Source organism: Somniosus microcephalus, chromosome 1 (genome assembly GCF_052327205.1).
Source record: "Somniosus microcephalus isolate GS21.2 chromosome 1, FLI_Smic_1.0, whole genome shotgun sequence".
NCBI lineage: Eukaryota > Metazoa > Chordata > Chondrichthyes > Squaliformes > Somniosidae > Somniosus > Somniosus microcephalus.
In genome coordinates, this window is record NC_140987.1 from 32283227 (window position 1) to 32305240 (window position 22014).

General features: G+C 46.4%; 1 protein-coding gene and 1 long non-coding RNA gene across 2 annotated transcripts in view; one reads left to right on the plus strand and one right to left on the minus strand.

Annotated features, from left to right (window-relative positions):
* The window catches only part of LOC147124016 (polypeptide N-acetylgalactosaminyltransferase-like 6), a 248984-nt gene extending 232852 nt beyond the window's left edge, over positions 1-16132 (plus strand). Inside the window, exon 8 of the mRNA XM_085977447.1 lies at positions 15857-16132. Coding sequence (XP_085833573.1) covers positions 15857-16024 — 168 coding nt within the window. The 3' untranslated portion in view covers positions 16025-16132. The remainder of the gene's footprint in view (positions 1-15856) is intronic.
* Positions 16133-18445: 2313 nt separating this feature from the next.
* The window catches only part of LOC147124017 (uncharacterized), a 61053-nt gene continuing 57484 nt past the window's right edge, over positions 18446-22014 (minus strand). The window contains exon 3 of the long non-coding RNA XR_015075390.1: positions 18446-18516. This is a non-coding gene — a long non-coding RNA (uncharacterized LOC147124017). The remainder of the gene's footprint in view (positions 18517-22014) is intronic.

Sequence of the window (22014 nt, forward strand, 5' to 3'; positions counted from 1 at the left end):
CCAAGTCACACACCATCCTGACTTGGAAATAAATCGCCGTTCCTTCATCGTCGCTGGGTCAAAATCTTGGACCTCCCTCCCTAACAGCACTGTGGGAGTACCTTCACCACACGGTTCAAGAAGGCGGCTCACCACCACCTTCTCAAGGGCAATTAGTGATGGGCAATAAATGCTGGCCTTGCCCGCGACGCCCAGATCTCATGAGCCCACAACCTTCTGACGCAGAGGCGAGTGTGCTACCAGCTGAGCCACTGGCTGACCCTAAAGGTGCTATATGAATGCAAGTCTTTCTTTTCTTTTATGCGCTGTGCAGCAAGTGACCTCGTGTAACAGGTGATCCCGGAACTCAATGTCACAATCTTCTTGGAAAGGGGCTTGGCAGCTCCGCGCTGCAGCTGAGCTCATTGTTTACCATTTGCTTACATTGTAATCTGGATTGTACACAATAGTAAATATGACCCTAGCAGCTATTGCAGGTGGTTAGACAAAACGGTGTGGGAGCAGCCTGGTCCGATTGCATGTTGATTAGTTGGTAACATTCCGAGGCTGCTTCTCATCGACAGTCAGCTCGAAATGATTGAGAACTGGTGCAAATTCCACCTGCCAGGTCAAGTTTAGCACTCAGTTCACTATTGTCAGCTCATTTGCATGATTATTCATCGCACCGAGCACCAAATCAGAAAGATCTTGGGAGGAAAATTACATCCAAGTCAAATTTAAAAGTTTGGGGCAATTAAAGGGGAGTGTCACAATAGTGGGGACAGTGGGGTGGGGGGGCGGTGGTGGGTGCGGTGAGACAGGTTTTCAGAAAGCCTTTGAAGAGCTTCAAAGGGCATCTCGACCCACTGGCAGCTTTCAACAAGGCTGAAGAGGCTCGGGATTAAGCAGTGGCGTGCAATAATAACATAAGAAATAAGAGCAGGAGTAGGCCATTCGGCCCCTCGAGCCTGCTCCGCCATTCATTGAGACCATGGCTGATCTTCTGCCTCAACTCAATTCACCGGCCCTATCGCCATATCCCTTGATGCCCTTACTAGTCAGAAACCTATCGACTTCTGTTTTGAATATACCCAATGACTGAGCCTCCACAGCCCTCTGGGGTAGAGAATTCCAAAGATTCACCACCCTCTGTGTGAAGAAATTTCTTCTCATCTCAGTCCTGAATGGCCTACCCTTTATCCTGAGGCTGTGGCCCCTGGTTCTAGACTCCCCAGCCAAGAGAAACATTCTCCCAGCATCCACCATCAAGCCTTGTAATAATTTTGTATGCTTCAATGAGATCCCCTCTCATTCTTCTGAATTCAAGAGAATACAGGCCTAGTTTACTCAATCTCTTCTCATACGACAGTCCCGCCATCCCAGGAATCAATCTTGTGAACCTTCGTTGCACTCCCTCTATGGCAAGTATATCCTTCCTTAGGTAAGGAGACCAAAATTGTACGCAGTACTCCAGGTGTGGTCTCACCAAGGCCCTATATAATTGGAGTAAGACTTCTTTACTCCTGTACTCAAATCCTCTTGTAATGAAGGCCAGCATACCATTTGCCTTCCTAATGGCTTGCTGCACCTGCACATTCACTTTCAGTGACTCATGTACAAGGACACCCAGGTCCCTTTGAGCATCTGCGTTCCCCAATCTTTCACCATTTAGGAAATACTCTGCCTTTCTGTTTTGAGGGAATCAGAACCCTCAATGCAAAAAAACTACTGAGCAGCCTAGCATTCAATCCCCAGTTGAAATATAGGTGGTGCCGCATGATAATACTGGTGAGGAGGGTTGTTCCCTGTGCCCGTTCCAGAGCACCATCCCCACAGGTTTAGCATTGCAGCATGCCAACAAAGCGCTGAAGCCTGGTTTTAAGCCAGGCTGACTGTTATTTTCCCTGTGTGTGTGCTGCACGGTAGCTGCAGTCGCCCTTGCAGCAGATGGCACTGCACTGCATCGGCCTCTGCTGACCCAGACCCTGAGAAGACAGCTCCCCGTGGTCTTTGCCAAGTAGGTGTGCATGGGCCAGCAGAAATGGTTGCTGGCATCTTGGCAAATTAAGCTAATCAGCCATGACGGGCTTCTTTTTTTTTTTACATAGGATTAACGGCACAGAAACAGGCCATTCAGCCCAACCAGTCCATGCCGGCATTTATGCTCCACTCGAGCCTCCTCCCGTCTTTCCACATCTAAATCTATCAGTGTAACCCTCTATTCCCTTCTCCTTCATATGCTTGTCTAGCCTCCTCTTAAATGCATCTATACTATTCGCCTCAAAGCACTCCCTGTGGTAGCGAGTTCCACATTCTCACCACTCTTTGGGTAAAGAAGTTTCTTCTGAATTCCCTATTGGATTTCTTGCTATCTTATATTGATGGCCTCTAGTTGTGTTCTTCCCCACAAGTGGAAACACTCTCTCTGTATCCACTCTATCAAACTTTTTCATAATTTTAAAGACCTCTATTAGGTCACCCCTCAGCCTTTTTTCAAGAGAAAGGAGACCCAGCCTGTTCATCCTTTGCTGATATGTATACCCTCGCATTTCTGGTAACATCCTTGTAAATATTCTCTGCACCCTCTCCAGTACTGCTATATCCTTTTTACAATATGGCGACCAGAACTGTACGCAGTACTCCAAGTGTGGTCTAACCAAGGTTCGATACAGGTTTAGCATAATTTCCCTACTTTTCAATTCTATCCCTCTAGAAATAAACCCTAGTGCTTGGTTTGCTTTTTTTATGGCCTTGCTAACCTGTGTCGCAACTTTTAGTGCAGTACCGTGTAAAGTGTGGCACGCTGTGATTGGTGTCACCGCGGCTCAGCGGATAGCACTCCCGAGTCAGAAGGTGTTGGGTTCACGACCCACTCCAGAGACTTGAGCACAAAATCTAGGCTGACACTCTACGGTACTGAGGGAGCGCTGCACCGTCGGAGGTGCCGTCTTTTGGATGAGACATTAAACCAAGGCCCCGTCTGCCCTCAAAAGTGGACATGAAAGATCTCACGGCACTATTTCGTAGAAGAGCAGGGGGGTCCTTCCCGATGTCCTGGCCAATGATTATTCTATCTGGGGAAAAAAACACAGAACAGAACAGTTCAATAATATTACTTTATTCCTCAACCTGTGCAAGCATACAATATACTGCTTACTTATGTGCATGCCCTTAATGAAATATGAACTTCTATGGAGAAAATTCTCCTGGTGGAAATAGGCCTGCAAAATGCAGATGCAAGTGCATCACTGAGGAGACAGGAGATGCAGCATCTCTATTGGTGACAAGAGCTAATGCACCAACAGCAATGCCAAGGATTTTCTTGGTTGTCATGACGTCACCCTGGGCTCCATACATTCTGATATGCTAGCCTTCTGTGACTAGCGGCATGGTGTGAAGCGGCCTCAGACCTGTGGCCAACTTGAGAGCCAACCATAAGATCCGTCTGCCCAGCAGCAGTACCGCTTGCGCTGGCCATTGCCTCCTGATGTCCAGGGTTCCCGTCAGGCTCTGGGAAGTGGGAAGCAATGGCCAGCATAGAGACCTAAGACTGCCTATAGTTACCTCAAGTCTGTTGCCAGGCAAGATTGAGCCTATCTCAATTCCTCCTTGCATTTGCCCCAACTCTCCGCTACAAAAGCAGTGATTGTAGCAGTAGTAGAGTGCCCTGAGACATGGTCCCAACTGCCTCACAGTCTCTCATGTGGGTTCTGAGTTGTTGTGGGGGCTGGGGGGAGGGGGGGGGGCGGAGGAGGGGACAGTCAAATGTGGGGCAGAAGCTGAATTCAGGTTTCCAACCCATCTAACTTAAGTTTCAAATTTCAACATGATGGGGACGGGTGCATCTCTGTCCACATAACCTACCTCTCAGCATTAGCTTGGTGCATACCAGGCTACCCTATGTATTTCATCTGATGGGCCAATGGTTGCCTGCCCCAAGGCTATCAATCTTCAAAGGTAAATGATCCCAGAGGGACCCTATAATTCCTTTGGAGAAGAAAATAACTTTTTTTTAACCTGTTTCTTTAGCCTGATAAAGGGGCGAGGGTTCCCTTTGTTCATGGGGCCGGTTGCCAGCACAGTGGGGTGGATACCACTGTTGCACCTCTACAGACACAAGTTGCCCACCTCGATTATTCTACTGACCCCCATCCTTACACTTGGGACGGGGTTACGGAAAGGTCAAAGCAGCGACCTTGCCACCCCCTCGCTAGCATTCGTGGAATTTCTGGGCCATTTTTTTTTTTTAAACCAAACATTGGGGAATTATTTTGAACAAAACACAATTGCTCTTAGAATTTTAAACAGTTTCAGTGTGCTGGAATGGAGGTGTTTGAGATCCTTGGCGATTCATTGGGCACAAACACTGTGGTTTCACATCTAGAATTCAGGTTCAGATCCAGCCTAGGCTTACAGGATTCATATCTTCTCTTTCCGAGGCTTGTAAAGGTCCCAAATGAAATGGGAATTGAATTCAACAACAACAACAATGTTAGTGAGCTTAACATAGTAAAACCTCCCAAGGTGCCTCACGGAGCGATCATCAAACAAAATTTGACACTGAACCACATAAGGAGATACGAGGACAGGTGACCAAAAGCTTGGTCAAAGAGGTAGGTTTTAATGAGGAGAGAGGTTTAGGGAGGGAATTCTAGAACTTAGGGCAGTCAACTCAGTCCCAAGATGATGTGGGCCTATGTCACAAAACCATAATTCAGCTCTAATTGGGCAATCACAATGCTAAAGATGGCAGGATTGGGAAAAAAATGTCAAACAACAGCACTGCTTCTAAAGATTGAAGTTAATGCACCTTGGGCTTTAGTTTTATTACATTCATCATGTTGTGGCAAAAATGTGCCTGCTTTGGAGTTAAATACTCCTTCTTGGGATAGTATAGCTTAAAAAAATGTCAGTGGGCAGAATTGTGCTGATGTTGGTAAGTTCTCCACCTGGTTATGATCAGAAAAAAAGAACAGGAGTTTGCCTCCTCCCAGACTTTCTGTTACCTTTAGCAAGACATTTCGCACTAAAATTTCAACTTTTGACTCTTAACTGCTCTCTGAGGTGGTCCAGTGAGCCATTCAGTGGCACAAAGCCACTTTCTCCAGACTAGGGATGTACATTAAATGCCCGCTTGGCCGGCGGACACCTGCATAACTGAGAATGAGTTTCAAATAGTGTAGTAAGTGCCCTCCGAAAGCAAGGTGAGCGAGACTGTGTGAATTGTTTAAACTGTTAGGCACTGATTAGTTGATGGCAAAACACAGCAAATGCATTGCACAATAGCAAAATACTGCGGATGCTGGAAATCCGAAATAACAACAGGAAATGCTGGAAAAACTCAGCAGGCCAGGGCAGCATCGGTGGAGGGAGAAACGGAGTTAACATTTCAGGTCAATGACCTTTCGTCAGGACGTCAGAAGGCTAAACCAACAATGCTGGAATGTAACCACAAAACATTCTGGTAATGCACAACAGGTTACTCAGCATTGACAGAGAACATACAGGTTAACATTTTAGATCTACACCCTTCATCGGGATGCTGGCATATTACCTAGAATTACATAGAAATTACAGCACAGATAAACATCTCTCGGTGTTTATTCTCCACACCAGCCTCCTCACACCCAACTTCATCTAACTCTATCAGCATATCAACAAGAACAGCTTGGGGTAAAAATTCGGTATCGACCATTTTGGGGCGCTACCATCGCCTGGGCGCCCGGTGTTAATTAGCGCCAGTGACTGCGAAATTGAGTTTTAGCGCCCCAAGAGGGAAGTGGAGCGCTAAACCAAGCACTACACTTCCTTCTTGGAGCGCAATCAGCAGCAAACGGGGCGGAGACTTCAGCAGCGCAGCACACTGGGCCGTGCCGTGCTGCCGTATTCAAAGGCTCCTTGCCTCCCTTAAAGGGAAGGGCCCTCACTGCAGGCTCTGCAATGGAAACAGTACCGATCTGGACCACCAAGGCAGCCGCGATCCAGCGCGATCAGCCCGGCACGCAAGCAGAGCGCCGGGCTGATCGATCGCGGGCAGGAACCCGCGAGAAAAAGCGGGACAAGAAAGGTAAGGTTTTTTCTTACTTACCTCGGCCACCTCGCCTTTAATCATCACCCCCCGAAGCGGCCGGCCGCCCGATGCACGTCTCCTGCAGCTGTCGGTCTTTTCGCCCGGCGCTGCTGCAGGGGACGGAAGTCAATTTCGTGTCCGTGGCGCTACCGGGGCGATGCGCACAACGATGATATCACGATCTCCGGGAGAAGGAGATTGGGGTGCAACGCCGTAGCGCCGCCGCAAAACTCCCGCCGAATATGGCAGGAGTCGATGTCAGCGCCGCGCTCGGTCGCAAAGCTATTTGCGCCCCGCTAGCACCCCCCGGGGACGCTAACGGGAGGCACAAAGGTACCCAATTTCGCCCCCTTACATTTATATAGCACCTTTAATGTAGTAAAACGTCCCAAAGTGCTTCACAGGAGCGATTATCAAACTAAATTTGACACCAAGCCACATAAGAAGATGATATTCGGACAGGTGACCAAAAGCTTGGTCAAAGAGATAGGTTTTAAGGAGGAGAGAGAGGCAGAGAGGCTTAAGGAGGGAATTTCAGAGCCAATGGCCTAGTCAGCTGAAGGCACAGCCGCTAATGGTGGAGCGATTAAAATCAGAAATGTGCAAGAGGCCAGAATTGGAGGAGCGCAAAGACCTCGGAGGGTTGTATGGCTGAAAGAGGTTACAGAGGGAGGGGCGAGGCCATGGAGGGATTTGAAAACAAGGATGTGAATTTTAAAATCGAGGTGGTGCCGGACCGGGAGCCAATGTAGGTCAGTGAGCACAGGGGTGGTGGTTGAACAGGACCTGGTGCGAGTTAGGATACGGGCAGCAGAGTTTTAGATGAGTTCAAATTTACGGAGGTTGCAAGATGGGAGACGGGCCAGGAGAGCATTGAAATAATTGAATCTAGAGGTAACAAAGTCATGGATGAGGGTTTCAGCAGCAGATGAATGAGGCAGGGGCGGAGACAGGCGATGTTAAGGAGATGGAAGTAGGCGGTCTTGGTGATGGAGCAGATATGTGCTCGTAAGCTCATCTCAGGGTCAAATAAGATGCCACGGTTGTGAACGGTCTGCTTCAGCCTCAGACAGTGACCAGGGAGAGGGATGGAGTGGGTGGCTAGGGAACAGAGTTTGTGGTGGGGACCAAAGACAGTGGCTTTGGCCTTCCCGATATTTAGTTGGAGGAAATTTCTGCTCATTCAGGACTGGATGGCGGACAAGCAGCATGAGAAATCGGAGACCGTGGAGGGGTCGAGAGAAGTGGTGGTGAGGTATGGCTGAATGTCATCAGCCTACATGTGAAACCTGACGTGTTTTCGGATAATGTCGCCGAAGGGCAGCACCGATGAGAAATAGGAGGATGCCAAGGATAGATCCTTGGGGCATTACAGAGGTAATGGTGTGGGAGCTGGAAGAGAGGCCATTGCAGGTGATTCTCTCTCTGGCTATGACTGGATAGATAAGAATGGAACCAGATGAGTGCAGTCCCACCCAGCCGGAAGACAGATGAGAGGCGTTGGAGGAGGATGGTTTGGTCAACCGTGTCAAAGGCTGCAGGTTGGCCGAGAAGGATCAGGAGGGATAGTTTACCATGGTCACAATCACATAGGATGTCATTTGTGACTTTGATAAGGGCCGTTTCAGTGCTGTGGTGAGGCGGAAACCTGATTGTCTAACCTAATGATGTCAAATTTAAAAGGGAGGGAAACAGTACCTGAGGACAAAGGAACCATTAACAATATCAGCTAACGTGGGCGCCAGGAATGGAAGGTGGTGGTCAGCAGTTTGGTGGAAATAGGAGCGAGGGAGCAGGAGGTGGGTCTCGTGGACAAGCTGAGCTTAGGGGAGATAGGAGAGAAACTAGAGAAAGATGCGTGTTCAGGGCTAGGGCAGGGGGGAACCTTTTTTTGAAAATGTACAATTATGACCAATAATTTTCATACACTTAAGAAGGGATTCAATTCAGAGCATGTGCAACACATATGACAGATGATTTCAGAAGCTGTTCAATATAGACACTTCAACTTGCACTGGCAAGTCGGAACTGATCTGCAACTTCTATGTGGAATGTGAATTTAAAAAACTGTTAGGGCCAAGAAAAATGGACAAAGCACCAAGGAGAGATCAAAACAAAATGGGAAAAAGCGTCGATGGTAAGTAAAGAAGAAATCTGCTATTACACTTAAAAATTAAGTAAAATGTTCGCTGCATGACACCTATATAAATTTAAGCAAACATCTTTGTACAGTATGTGAATAAAGGCACCGCCTGGCGTGGTACTGAACTAGGCAGACCAGGATGTCCCAGACTTGGTCCCAGATATGTTCTATGTTAAGGAAGGATATACTTGCCTTAGAGGCGGTGCAACAAAGGTTCACTAAATTGATTCCCGGGATGAGGGGGCTGTCCTGTGAGGAGAGATTGAGTAGAATGGGCCTTTACTCTCTGGAGTTTAGAAGAATGAGAGGTGATCTCATTGAAACATACAAGATTCTGAGGGGGGTTGACAGGGTAGATGCTGAGAGGTTGTTTCCCCCGGCTGGAGTATCTAGAACTAGGGGGCATAGTCTCAGGATAAGGAGTCGGCCATTTAAGACCGAGATGAGGAGGAATTTCTTCACTCAGAGGGTTGTGAATCTTTGGAATTCTCTGCCCCAGAGGGCTGTAGATGCTGAGTCGTTGAGTATATTCAGGGCTGAGATCGATAGATTTTTGGACTCTAGGGGAATCAAGAGATATAGGGATCAGGCGGGAAAGTGGAGTTGAGGTCAAAGATCAGCCATGATCTTATTGAATGGCGGAGCAGGCTTGAAGGGCCGTATGGCCTACTCCTGCTCCTAATTCTTATGTTCTTATGTAGTTCAATAGTATCAGCATTTGAAAGTAGGAGCTGCATGTAGAGTTAACACACAATCTTAACTGATAACTTTGTGAATTCCCTTCTGATAAAACTATTCACTTTTGTTTTATGTGCAGATATTACACACCACTATTTCACGAGCTTTGGGAGGAACCCTCAACAGAGATACCCTCCACAGCGTCCCCTCTGTATGGGGTGACACATGGGTCAAAGTGTCACCAGTTGTCACCCTTCAAAAAGGCACTCAGTTGACTTGATAGAAGTCTGAATGACAAGATTGTGGCAGTGGAGGAGGATGGGGAAGACTTGCCAGAGGCTGACCACAGTGCATGCCAGATCACTTGCAGTGCAGATCTATTAAGATTACTGTCCCCTATAGCACTGCAAAATATTTTGTACTGTACTTTTCTTCTTAGGCAGTCCCTCGGAACCGAGGATGACTTGCTTCCACGCTAACAATGAGTTCTCAGGTGACTGCTGAGTCCAATGCGAGACCTACAGTCTCTGTCACAGGTGGGGCAGACGGTGGTTGAAGGGGCAGGTGGGTGGGGTGCTTGGGTTGACGTGCGCTCCTTCCGCTGTTTGCACTTGGCTTCCACTTGCTCCCGGCGAAGAGACTCGAGGTGTTCGGCGCCTTCCCGGATGCTTCTCCTCCACTTTGAGCGGTCTTCGGCCAGGGATTCCCAGGTATAGGGCCTTGGTGAGACCACACCTGGAGTACTGTGTACAATTTTGGTCTCCTTACCTAAGGAAGGATATACTTGCCATAGAGGGAGTGCAACGAAGGTTCACGAGATTGATTCCTGGGATGGCGGGACTGTCGTATGAGAAGAGATTGAGTAAACTAGGCCTGTATTCTCTTGAATTCAGAAGAATGAGAGGGGATCGTATTGAAGCATACAAAATTATTACAGGGTTTGATAGGGTGGATGCTGGGAGAATGTTTCCCTTGGCTGGGGAGTGTAGAACCAGGGGCCACAGCCTCAGGATAAAGGGTCAGCCATTCAGGACTGAGATGAGAAGAAATTTCTTCACACAGAGGGTGGTGAATCTTTGGAATTCTCTACCCCAGAGGGCTGTGGAGGCTCAGTCATTGGGTATATTCAAAACAGAAGTCGATAGATTTCTGACTAGTAAGGGCATCAAGGGATATGGTGATAGGGCCGGTGAATGGAGTTGAGGCAGAAGATCAGCTATGCTGTCATTGAATGGCGGAGCAGGCTCGAAGGGCCGAATGGCCTACTCCTGCTCCTATTTCTTATGTTCTTATGTTGGCCTGAACGAGAACACTGACGTTGGTGCACCTATCCTGCCAATGGGTTTGCAGGATCTTGCGGAGGCAGCGTTGGTGGTACCTCTCCAGTGCTTTGAGGTGCTTGCTGTACATGGTCCATGTCTCTGAAGCATACAGGAGGGCGGGAATCACTACTGCTCTGTAGACCATGAGCTTGGTGCCGGGTTTGAGGTCCTGGTCTTCAAACACTCTCTTCCTCAGGCGACCGAAGGCTGCACTGGCACACTGAAGGCCAATGTTGGACTTCATCATCAACGTCTGCCCTTGTTGACAGTATGCTCCCGAGGTATGGAAAGTGGTCCACGTTGTCGTATTTCTGTACACTTGGTTAAACTCACAAGTGTCAGCCGTGGCTCAGTGGTAGCACCCTCGCCTCTGAGTCAGAAGTTCATGGGTTGAAGTCGAACTCGAGAGACCTGAGCACAAAATCTTGACTGACAGGCCACTGCTGCACTGTTGGAGGTGCCGTCTTTCAGATGAGACGTTAAACCGAGGCCCCGTCTGCCCTCTCAGGTGGATGTAAAAGATCCCATGGCACTATATTGAAGAAGAGCAGGGGAGTTATCCCTGGTGTCCTGGCCAATATTTATCCCTCAATCAACACCACGAAAACAGATTATCTGGTCATTATCACATTGCTGTTTGTGAGAGCGTGTTGTGCGCACTTTGGCTGCCGCGTTTCCTACATTACCGCAGTGACTGCAGTTATAAAAAGTACTTAATTGGCTCTAAAGCACTTTGGGACGTTCTGAGGTCATGAAAGGCGCTATATAAATGTAATTCTATCTTTACATGCGGGGTAAAATTGCCTCTGCTCCAACCTAACATTGTGCTTTTACCACAGCCTCAGAATAGTGGCATTAGTGTGAATTTTCATGTCCTACACCAGCACCCCTTGCTGTCTCAGAGAGAGCAACACCGCTAATTTAGAGCCAATTATTTGCTGAATGAAGTGTAATTTTGAGCTGTGGATTTGCAACCACTTCAACTGACACAAAAAAAAAAATCCATATTAATTAAAGAAAATCCTACTCCACAATGCTGTAATCTCTGCCTCGCAGGCCTCTGCTGCAGTCCGCCCACAACCAGAAGTATAAAGGGAAATAAATGATGCAGCTTTGAAAATGACACCATACATGTGCAGAAGAAGCCAGATCGCTGTGGCGATGCATGGCACTATCTTTGTAAAGGTACATCCCATTCCCAACTGGTTCAAATTGAGCCAAAACGTGGTTGTTTTGCTGAACTTTGGGCCAATTTTTGAGCCAGCCATGGCTCAGTGGGTAGCTCACTTGCCTCTGCGTCAGAAGGTTGTGGGTTCAAGTCCCACTCCAGGGACTTGAGCACATAAATCTAGGTTGACACTCCAGTGCGGTGCTGAGGGAGCGCTGCACTGTCGGAGGTGTTGTCTTTTGGATGAGATGTCTGTCTGCTCTTTCAGGTGGATGTAAAAGATCCTATAGCACTATTTCAAAGAAGAGCAGGGGAGTTATCCCCAGTGTCCTGGCCAGTATTTATCTCTCAACCAACATCACTAAAACAGTTTATCTGGTCATTATCACGTTGCTGTTTGTGGGAGCTTGCTGTGTGCAAATTGACTGCTGCGTATCCCACATTATAACAGTGACTACACCCCAAAAGTACTTCATTGGCTGTAAAGCACTTTGCGACGTCGTGTAAGGCACTTGTGATAAATCCATGTAGTGAGACAAGGAACTCGAAGAGGCGAGGTATGAGTATTAAGATGAGTACTTTATTGAACGACTGCGATACAACCAGGCAGGCATGCTTCCAGGCATTGCACCTTTGCTGACCTTAGCAGGAAGCTAACCCCGGACCTTAACAGGAAGCAACCCCTGACCTTAGCAGCAGCATTGGCTACAGCACCACCTGGTGGATAACCTTAACCATAACATCCCAGATTACTATATCCCTCCCCCCCTTAAGATTTCAGTATGAATTTCTTAACAAACAACCATTCCTAAGGGTCACATAAGAAGTCTCCATTCACCATGTTCCATACTTGATGAATCAAACAGGTCAGTATCAATCTCTCCGGTGGCTTGCGAGCCCTTTGTGAACGTCTGACAGTAAAGTCCCTGCTTCTTTGTGGTGAAGCCACCAGCTGCTCCTGAGCAGTGCTCGGAGTATCTGACTCTGCAACGATGGTTTCCTCTTGATGAATGCGTTCTTGTGGAATTGTCTCTGTCCCTGGTGGTGACACCACAGATGCACTTGGATAACTGGGGGCAACCCTGTCCTCAGCCATTGCATCTGGAACCTTCATTTCAATTTCCCCTTGTCTGGGAAGTATCTGATCTACATGTCTGCGCACTACCCTACCATCACCCAACATGACCTTGTATGATACGGGACCGGTCATTGAGTCTATGAAGCCAGGAATCCACTTGGGTCCATAACTGAAATTCCTGGTAAGGACCGCATCTCCTTCTCCAAAACTTCGGCTCTTTGTTCTTTTGTCATGGTTCTCTTTTTGTTTGTTTTGTCTGTTTTCCATTTTCCTTTTTAGGTCTGGGTGGACAAGGTCAAGAGTGGAGCGTAGTCTACGACCTAATAACATCTCAGCAGGAGAGAGTCCTGTGGTGGATTGAGCTGTTATTCTGTAGCTGAACAGAACCTGTGACACTTTGGCTGCTAAACTCCCTTCTGCACTTTTTTTTATCATCTCTTTAAATGTTTGTACGGCTCTCTCCGCAAGTCCATTTGAGGACGGATGGTATGGGGCCGAGGTCACCTGCACTATGCCATTTTTTCTCAAGAACTCTTTTGTCTCTGTACTCACAAAACAAGTGGCATTGTCACTTACCACGATCTCCGGTAGCCCTTGATTACTGAAGCTCCGACACAGGCAGCCTATAGTAGTGGCGGAAGCAGAATTTACAGGATAAACATCCATCCATTTGGAATGTGCATCAATGATTATGAGGAACATCTTCCCCATGAATGGACCCGCATAATCTAAGTGCAATCTTCTCCATGGTTTATCCGGCCACTCCCAGGGGTGGAGAGGAGCTGCTGCTGGTGCCTTCCGGTGTTCCTGACAAGTGCTGCATGTCTTGACTAGATTTTCTATCTCCTCATCTAGCTTTGGCCACCACAAGTAACTCCTAGCCAAGGCTTTCATACGCGAGACCCCAGGATCCTAACCTCGTCGCCAAATGTGATAAATCCATGTAGTGAGACAAGGAACTCGAAGAGGCGAGGTATGAGGATTAAGACGAGTACTTTATTGAACGACTGTGAGACAACCAGGCAGGCCTGCTTCCAGGCATTGCACCTTTGCTGACCTTAGCAGGAAGCTAACCCCTGACCTTAGCAGCAGCATTGGCTACAGCACCACCTGGTGGATAACCTTAATCGTAACATCCCAGATTACTATAGCGCTATATAAATGTAAGTCTTTCAATTTTTGGAAAAATCCCAACCTTGTCCCAATGTTGGGAGAGAATGTGGTGTCGAACAACCATTCTCCTTCAAAGGCAACTCTCGGCTAAATATTGTAATGAGAACATTGTTGAGATGGGTGGCCCCGAGTAAAACCGACACTGGAAACATCGCTTAGCCACTTAAAGTTGAGCCTCTGACAATTCCTGATCTTACGTTCTAAATAAAGCTTCACTCTGATGAAATCTTTTCTTTCAGAAGAGTTATTTTACTTTCGGGATGTTGAGCTGGTTGCTTCAGCAGCTGACTCTGACCTCCCGCACTGAAGTAAACATGGAAAGAAAAAATCCGCAAACGCTCGAAATACGAAATGCGGGAAATGCTCAGTAGGTTGCTGGGGATCTATCTGAAAAAGAAAGGCTGCTTTGAGATTTGGGCTGGGCCATCTTTCATCAGAACAGAGAGTTTCTCTTTTTAACATTTTCTGTCATCTTCGCTGAAGTTGAAACATTCCAAACCATTTTCTGGCTGTACCTGCTCCACTGACTCCGCTTAACTGGACATTTTGAGCAGCGATTACCTGTGAATAAATATATCTGTTTTTCAAAGTACATATTTTCTGTATTTACAGTTCCACGACCACAAGCAAACTGCTGTAAGTGATAATGGCCCAGAAATTTGGGTCGGAGGCTTCCCGCGGGTGCAAGCCCCCGACCTGCACTTACCTAGCGCGCCGGCCGTTGTGCTGTGGGCCCGCGTGGGATTCCGATCCTGGGCCTGCTCCAGCTGCCGGCGCGCAGTGCTTGCGTATCCCAGGGACGCAGTTAGTTCAATGCGTCCCCTGGGATCATGTGGGCCATGGAGAGCCAATGGTAGCAGGGAAATGCCCATTCATAAAATTGACAGGAAGAGCTGTCAAAACTATAAATACTATAAGCCCCAAAACATAACTAAAACTTCAAATACATTTTTTAAAAATCACATTTTTAAAATAACTATAAATTACATAAAATAACTATTTTAAACAATAACTTAAATTTTTGAAAAAATTAATTACATTTTCTAACGGGGCTAAAAATAAACTTACCTTTCTTTAAAGTATTTAAAAATAATAAACCTGTGGAAAAAATGTTTTAATTTTAATTAATTCACCACTTACCTTGTTAAAAGCAGGCCTTGCGCCCGCTTTTTAAAAGTGTAACTGCTAGAGACTTACCCTCCCGGAAAAACCTGGGAAAAAACCCGGAAGTTGCAGGCGTACGCGTTCCACCTGTGAAACCCTTCCTTTAAGGGAACGGAAGCTCCGGTTTCCCGCGCATGCGCAGTGCATGCACGAAACCGGCACTTCCATTGGGCTTACGGGTGGGACCTGAATTTCTGGGCCAATAAAAACAGAAAATGCTGGAAACGCTCAGCGGGTCGGGCAGCATGTGTGGAGAGAGAGAAACAGAGTTAACGTTTCAGGTCGAGGACCTTTCGTCAGAACTGGAAGAAGTTAGAGATTTAGCCTAGTTCTGATGTGAGGTCACCGACCCGAAACAATTAACTCTGTTTCTCTCTCCACAGACGCTGCCCGGCTTTGCCCCACATCCCTTAATACCATTGGTTAACAAAAATCTATCAATCTCAGGTTGACCCAGCATCAACTGCCATTTGCGGAAGAGTTGGGTGTGGAAAGTCAGGCAGAGGTTTAATAGACTTGCGGATGAAGAAAGCAATTGAAGCGGGCAGTATGAATGAGTTTATGATGTGTTTCTGGAGAGAAGGAATGAGAGATGTGCTGGAAAAGCAGGTAAGTGGGTTTGATCAATCAAAAAGAGAGATGGGGTGGTTGGGCTCAGCTGTCTTTCCCTGTCCTTAAAAATTCTTATGTTTCAAGTGTGATGGAGGATTTTCTGAAATGTAAGCTGTTTTACGGTGTGATGACTTTTCACTCAAAGCAGAAGCAAAATACTGCGGATGCTGGAAATCTGAAATAAAAATAGAAAACGCTGGAAACACTCAGCAGTATACTTAGGTGGCAGATCAGCCACGGCTCACTGAATGGCGGAACATGCTCGAGGGGCTAAATGGCCTCCTCTGTTCCTATGTTCCTAACTTGGTATTTGAAGCCTTCAAATTGAAAGCAGGCATAGCAGAAAATTCTTCCTAATATTTTAATCCTGCTTATTCTGACGAGTGAACGTGGTGCTGTGACAGATGGCTTATTCCTGTACACTGGCACTGACAGCTCTTCTTTCTCTGTATTTTTTTGGACTCCTTAGGACAAAACCCTGTATCACCCAGTGAGCAACAGCTGCATGGACTGCAACCTAGCCGACAAGAAGATTTTCATGAGCAGATGTAACCCCTCGGTGCACACCCAGCAATGGGTCTTCCAACACATCAATGTGACTGTTCTAGACAAATTCAACAGTAACTCCAGCTCGTAGGGATGTCTTTACCGCTGCGGAGAACGTGCACATTTGGCGAGTCGGTCCTTTGGCAGGAACTTCTCGGCGTCTGGATCGATTCATTCAGGCGTTGGGTTTGGTAGCTGCGGGGGCGGGGGTGCGGGAGGGGGCGGGGGCGTGGGGCGGGGGTTGGTGGGCTTATTCTCAGGATCAGTAACAGCTGTAGCCGAAGTCAAGAGCACGACTGACGCACTTTGAAGAGAGAGAAGAAAAAAAAAGAGCCTCACACCAGCTGTCACGGGACGTGGAAAGACTCGAGCGGACTTGGGAATGCCTTGCTGGTCAAGAGCAGACAGATTAATCTACTGGTGCATCGGACTGAACGAAAGAGAGCTGGGACTTCTGTAGCTTCTCAGGTCAATCCTGCCCCTGTGTATCTCTAAGCGGATGCTGATTGCACTTTTTGTTTTAGGGCAGGCCGCAGTTTGACGTGTCAGCAGAGGGGTGCATGGCTGATACCAGGTCAAACTTGTTGACTATACCGTACAGGAGAGCTGCCCAGGATCCAACGATTATACTGAGCTTTTTTTTGACCCTGTTTGGGCCTTGTGAACAGTTGTCTTCTTTTCTCTTTTTTTGTATTAATTAAATTGGAGAACAAATTTTGAGTCATTTATTGGCAACTGACATCAGTAGTAGGGAGAATGCAACTGACATCAGTAACAGGGCATTTATAAAATAATAATAGGATTGGGCAGAGTCAACACAGATTTATGAAAGGGAAATCATGTTGACGAATCTGTTATAGTTTTTTGAGGTTGTAACTAGCTGAATAGATAAGGGGGAACCAGTGGATGTGGCGTATTTGGATTTTCAGAACGCATTCGATAAGGTGCCAGACAAGAGGTTATTAAACAAAATTAGGGCTCATGGGATTGGGGGTAATATACTAGCATGGATTGAGGATTGGTTATCGGACAGAAAACAGAGAGTAGGAATAAACGGGGCATTTTCAGGTTGGCAGGCTGTAACTAGTGGGGTACCGCAAGAATCAGTGCTTGGGCCTCAGCTATTCACAATCTACATCAATGATTTCGATGAGGGGACCAAATGTAATATATCCAAGTTTGCTGATGATACAAAGCTGGGTGGGAATGTAAGTTGTGAGGAGGATGCAAAGAGGCTTCAAGGGGATATAGACAAGCTAAGTGAGTGGGCAAGAACATGGCAAATGGAATATAATGTGGAGAATTGTGAAGTTATCCACTTTGGTAGGAAAAATAGAAAAGCAGAGTATTTTTTAACTGGTGAGAGATTGGGAAATGTTGGTGTTCAGAGGGACTTTATTACAAGAGGATTTGAGTATAAAAGTAAGGACGTCTTACTGCAATTATATAGGGCCCTAGTGAGACCACACCTGGAGTATTGTGTACAGTTTTGGTCTCCTTACCTAAGGAAGGACATACTTACCAAAGAGGGAGTGCAATGAAGGTTCACCAGACTGATTCCTGGGTTGGGGGGACTGTCCTATGAGAAGAGATTGAGTAGACTAGGCCTACATTCTCTAAAGTTTAGAAGAATGAGAGGTGATCTCATTGAAATATACAAAATTCTTACAGGGCTTGACAGGGTAGATGCAGGGAGACTGTTTCCCCTGGCTGGGGAGTCTAGAACCAGGGGTCACAGTCTCAGAATAAGGGGTCGGCCATTTCGGACTGAGATGAGGAGAAATGTCTTCACTCAGAGGGTGGTGAATCTTTGGAATTCTCTACCCCAGAGGGCTGTGGAGGCTCAGTCATTGAGTACAGGTAGACTATCCTTTATCCGAAAACCTCGGGACCAGCCGTGTTTCGGTTTTCGGAAAATTTCGAATTTCGGAAGGTATTTTATAAGACTGGGAAATTTGTCGGGGGGGGGTCGGCGGTGGGGGTCGGGGTCGTGCGCACGAATTACGCTGACCCTCTGCTCAGCGTAAGTCATGTGCCACTCTGGTCATGTCGTGCGCACGACTTACGCTGAACGAAAAAACCTTCGGTTTTTAGAGGGTTTCAGTTTTCGGAAGTTCGGATAAAAGGTAGTCTACCTGTATATTCAAGACAGAGATCGATAGATTTTTTAATATTAAGGAAATCAAGGGATATGGGGATAGTGCAGGAAAGTGGAGAGGAGGTAGAAGATCAGCCACGATCTTATTGAATGGCGGAGCAGACTCGAGGGACCAAATTACCTACTCCTGCTCCTAATTCTTATGTTCTTAAGTAAACATTGGGTGATGGGAATTCCAGGAACTGTTTAATTGCAGATCAATTACTTCATTTTCCACATAAAGGACTGAAATATATATTAGGTTTCTGAGACATTTTGCACTATTTTGTTCTAAAATAACGTAACATTATTAAAATGATATATTGTGATATATACTGGACATCGCATTTCCCAGCAATCGCTGCATGTTACCTGTCAATAAATCTTTCTGAATCATTTTGTTTGGATCCCGCCACATACAAGGGCCAGTCAATGCACCGCACAATCTAAAACAGAAAAGAAAATACTGCATGAAATTCAAAAAGGTATAGGGCATGTTCTGAGGCATTGCTTGCAAGCCCGAGTTGGAAGCCCGCTGTGTGTCTGGCAAGGCCAGATGTGGAGGAGGCAGGTCTGGCTGAAGACTGCAGAATGGGCCAAGGCTCAGGGCGAGGCTAGGCCTTGGTTGCGGTCTGGAGCGCCTGGGTCCTGCCTACCTGCTCAAAGGAAGATAGTTGCTAAATGATCATTAGACAACTGTGGGTCTGAGCCCTCATTCGGTCGGCCGCAGACGGCAGGAGCTTCTCGTAAGCATCGCCATGAGCAGCGTGGCTCACTACAAAATGTGTGCATGCATTTCCACCATCCTCTTGACCACAGCACAGACACACATCATACTCCAGGGAACGGTGGTTCCACCACTTGGAAATGCGGAGCTTCAGCAGGAGCTGTTTGCCGCTCTGGAAACCAATCATGGCAGGTACTAATCCCGGGTTATATGAATGTGTGTTCTTATGCCTGGCCTCCAAGTAACCCCTTGCAGCACCTGTCGTCCCAAGCCTCAGCGATTCTGTATGATAGACAGCCACTTTCCACATGGTAGAAAGACCCACATAGGACACTTTATGACACATCAGTCACCTTGATGTTTTAGATATCCAAGTTCAGTGCTGGTTATTTGCTTAATCGTGTTGAGGTGCGTTGGCCCAGAGATACTCTCACCATAAGGCTGACTCTCCAGATCAGTTTAGACCAGAGCCCTCCTTCCCTGCAACTGTTGCCCCTTTTAGCCACAAATTCACATCATAGCTTGGTCCTGAATCTTGCCATTCTATTCCGTGTCTAGGAGTTCTCAACCATGAAAAATAGTTTGCACTTATACGCCACAGGCTTAACCTATATTGGGAATTTGCTGTAATTGACCGGAGCAGCCTTTAGAACATAAGAATATAAGAAATAGGAGCAGGTGTAGGCCAATCGGCCCCTCGAGCCTGCTTCGCCATTCAATAAGATCATGGCTGATCTGATCCTAACCGCCAATCTACTATCACAGAACCATCTCCTGAATCTAACAGAATTAGACACACGAAATAGGAGCAGGATCAAGCTACACGGCCCCTGGGCCCGCTCCGCTACCCACAGGGCCATGACCGATCCAAACCTAGACTCATGTCCAAATTTCTGCCCGCTCCCCATAACCCTTTATTCCCTTTACTTCTAGGAAACTGTCTATTTCTGTTTTAAATTTATGTAATGATGTAGCTTCTACAGCTTTTTGGGGCAGCATATTCCATGGACCTACCACCCTCTGAGTGAAGTAGTTCCTCCTCATCTCAGTTTTGAAAGAGCAGCCCCTTATTCTAAGACTATGCCCCCTAGTTCTAGTTTCACCCATCATCGGGAACATCCTCCCCGCATCCACCCGATCCAACCCCTTCACAATCTTATATGTTTCAATAAGATCGCCTCTCATTCTTCTGAACTCCAATGAGTAGAGTCCCAATCTACTCAACCTCTCCTCATATGTCCATCCCCTCATCCCCGGGATTAACCGAGTGAACGTTCTTTGTACTGACTCGAGAGCAAGTATGTCTTTTCTTAAGTATGGACACCAAAACTGTATGCAGTATTCCAGGTGCGGTCTCACCAATACCTTGTACAACTGAAGCAATACCTCCCTATTTTTATATTCTATCCCCCTAACAATGAAAGCCAACATTCCATTGGCCTTCTTAATCACTTGCTGCACCTGCATACTAACCTTTTGAGTTTCGTGCACCAGGACCCCCAGATCCCTTTGTACTTCAGTACTTTCCAGTTTCTTGCCATTAAGATAATAACTTGCTCTACGATTTTTCCTGCCAAAGTGCATAACCTCACACTTTCCAGTATTGTATTCCATCTGCCAAATCTCTGCCCACTTACTTAGCCTGTCTATGTCCCCTTGCAGGTTTTTTATGTCCTCCTCACTCACTACTTTCCCTCCCATCTTAGTATCATCTGCAAACTTTGATATGTTACACTCGGTCCCCTCCTCCAAATCATTAATATAGATTGTAAAGAGTTGGGGACCCAGCACTGACCCCTGTGGAACACCACTAGTTACTGATTGCCAGTCCGAGAATGAACCATTTATCCCAACTCTCTGCCTTCTGTTAGATAGCCAATCCTCTATCCATGCCAGAATATTACCCCCAATCCCGTGATTTTTTATCTTAAGCAATAATCTTTTGTGTGGCACCTTGTCAAATGCCTTTTGGAAGTCTAAATACACTACATCCACTGGTTCCCCTTTATCCACCCTATATGTTACTTCCTCAAAGAACTCCAGCAAATTTGTCAAACATGACTTCCCCTTCATAAAACCATGCTGACTTTGTCCTATTAAATTATGATTATCCAAATGTCCTGTTACTGTCTCCTTAATAATGGACTCCAATATTTTACCTACCACAGATGTTAGGCTAACCGGTCTATAGTTTCCAGCCTTCTGTCTACTGCCCTTTTTAAATAAGGGCGTTACATTAGCAGTTTTCCAGTCTGCCGGGACCTTTGCTGAGTCCAGGGAGTTTTGGAAAATTATTACCAATGCATCCACAATCCATACCGCCACTTCCCTCAAGACCCTAGGATGTAAGCCATCAGGTCCAGGTGATTTATCTGCCTTGAGTCCCATTATTTTACCGAGTACCACTTCCTTAGTGATTTTGATCGTGTTTAGCTCCTCCCCCCCTATAGCCCCCTGTTTGTCCAGTGTTGGGATATTCTTAGTGTCTTCTACTGTAAAGACTGATACACAATATTCATTCAGTGTTTTGCCATCTCCATATTTCCCACCATTAATTTCCCGGTCTCATCCTCTAAGGGACCAACATTTACTTTAGCCACCCTTTTTCTTTTTATATAACTATAAAAACTCTTACTATCTGTTTTTATATTTTTTGCTAACTTACTTTCATAATCTATCTTCCCTTTCTTAATCAATCTTTTTGTTATTTTTTGCTGTCTTTTAAAGTTTTCCCAATCCTCTATCATCCCACTAGATTTGGCTACCTTATATGCCCTTGTTTTTAGTCGAATACTATCCTTAATTTCTTTACTTAGCCACGGATGGCTGTCTTTTCTTTTACACCCTTTTCTTCTCAGTGGAATATATATTTTTTGGAAGTTGTAAAATAACTCCTTAAATGTACACCACTGATCATGTATCGTCTTACCCTTTAATCTATTTTCCCAATCCACTCTACTCAATTCCACTCTCATACCTTCATAGTCTCCTTTATTCAAGCTTAGCACGCTTGTTTGAGATCCAACCTTCTCACCCTCTAATTGAATATGGAATTCAACCATGTTATGGTCACTCATTCCAAGGGGATCCTTTACTAGGACATTTTTAATTAATCCTGTCTCGTTACACAGGACCAGATCTAAGGTTGCTTGCCCCCTGGTCGGTTCAGTTACATACTGTTCAAGAAACCCATCCCTAATACACTCAATGAACTCAT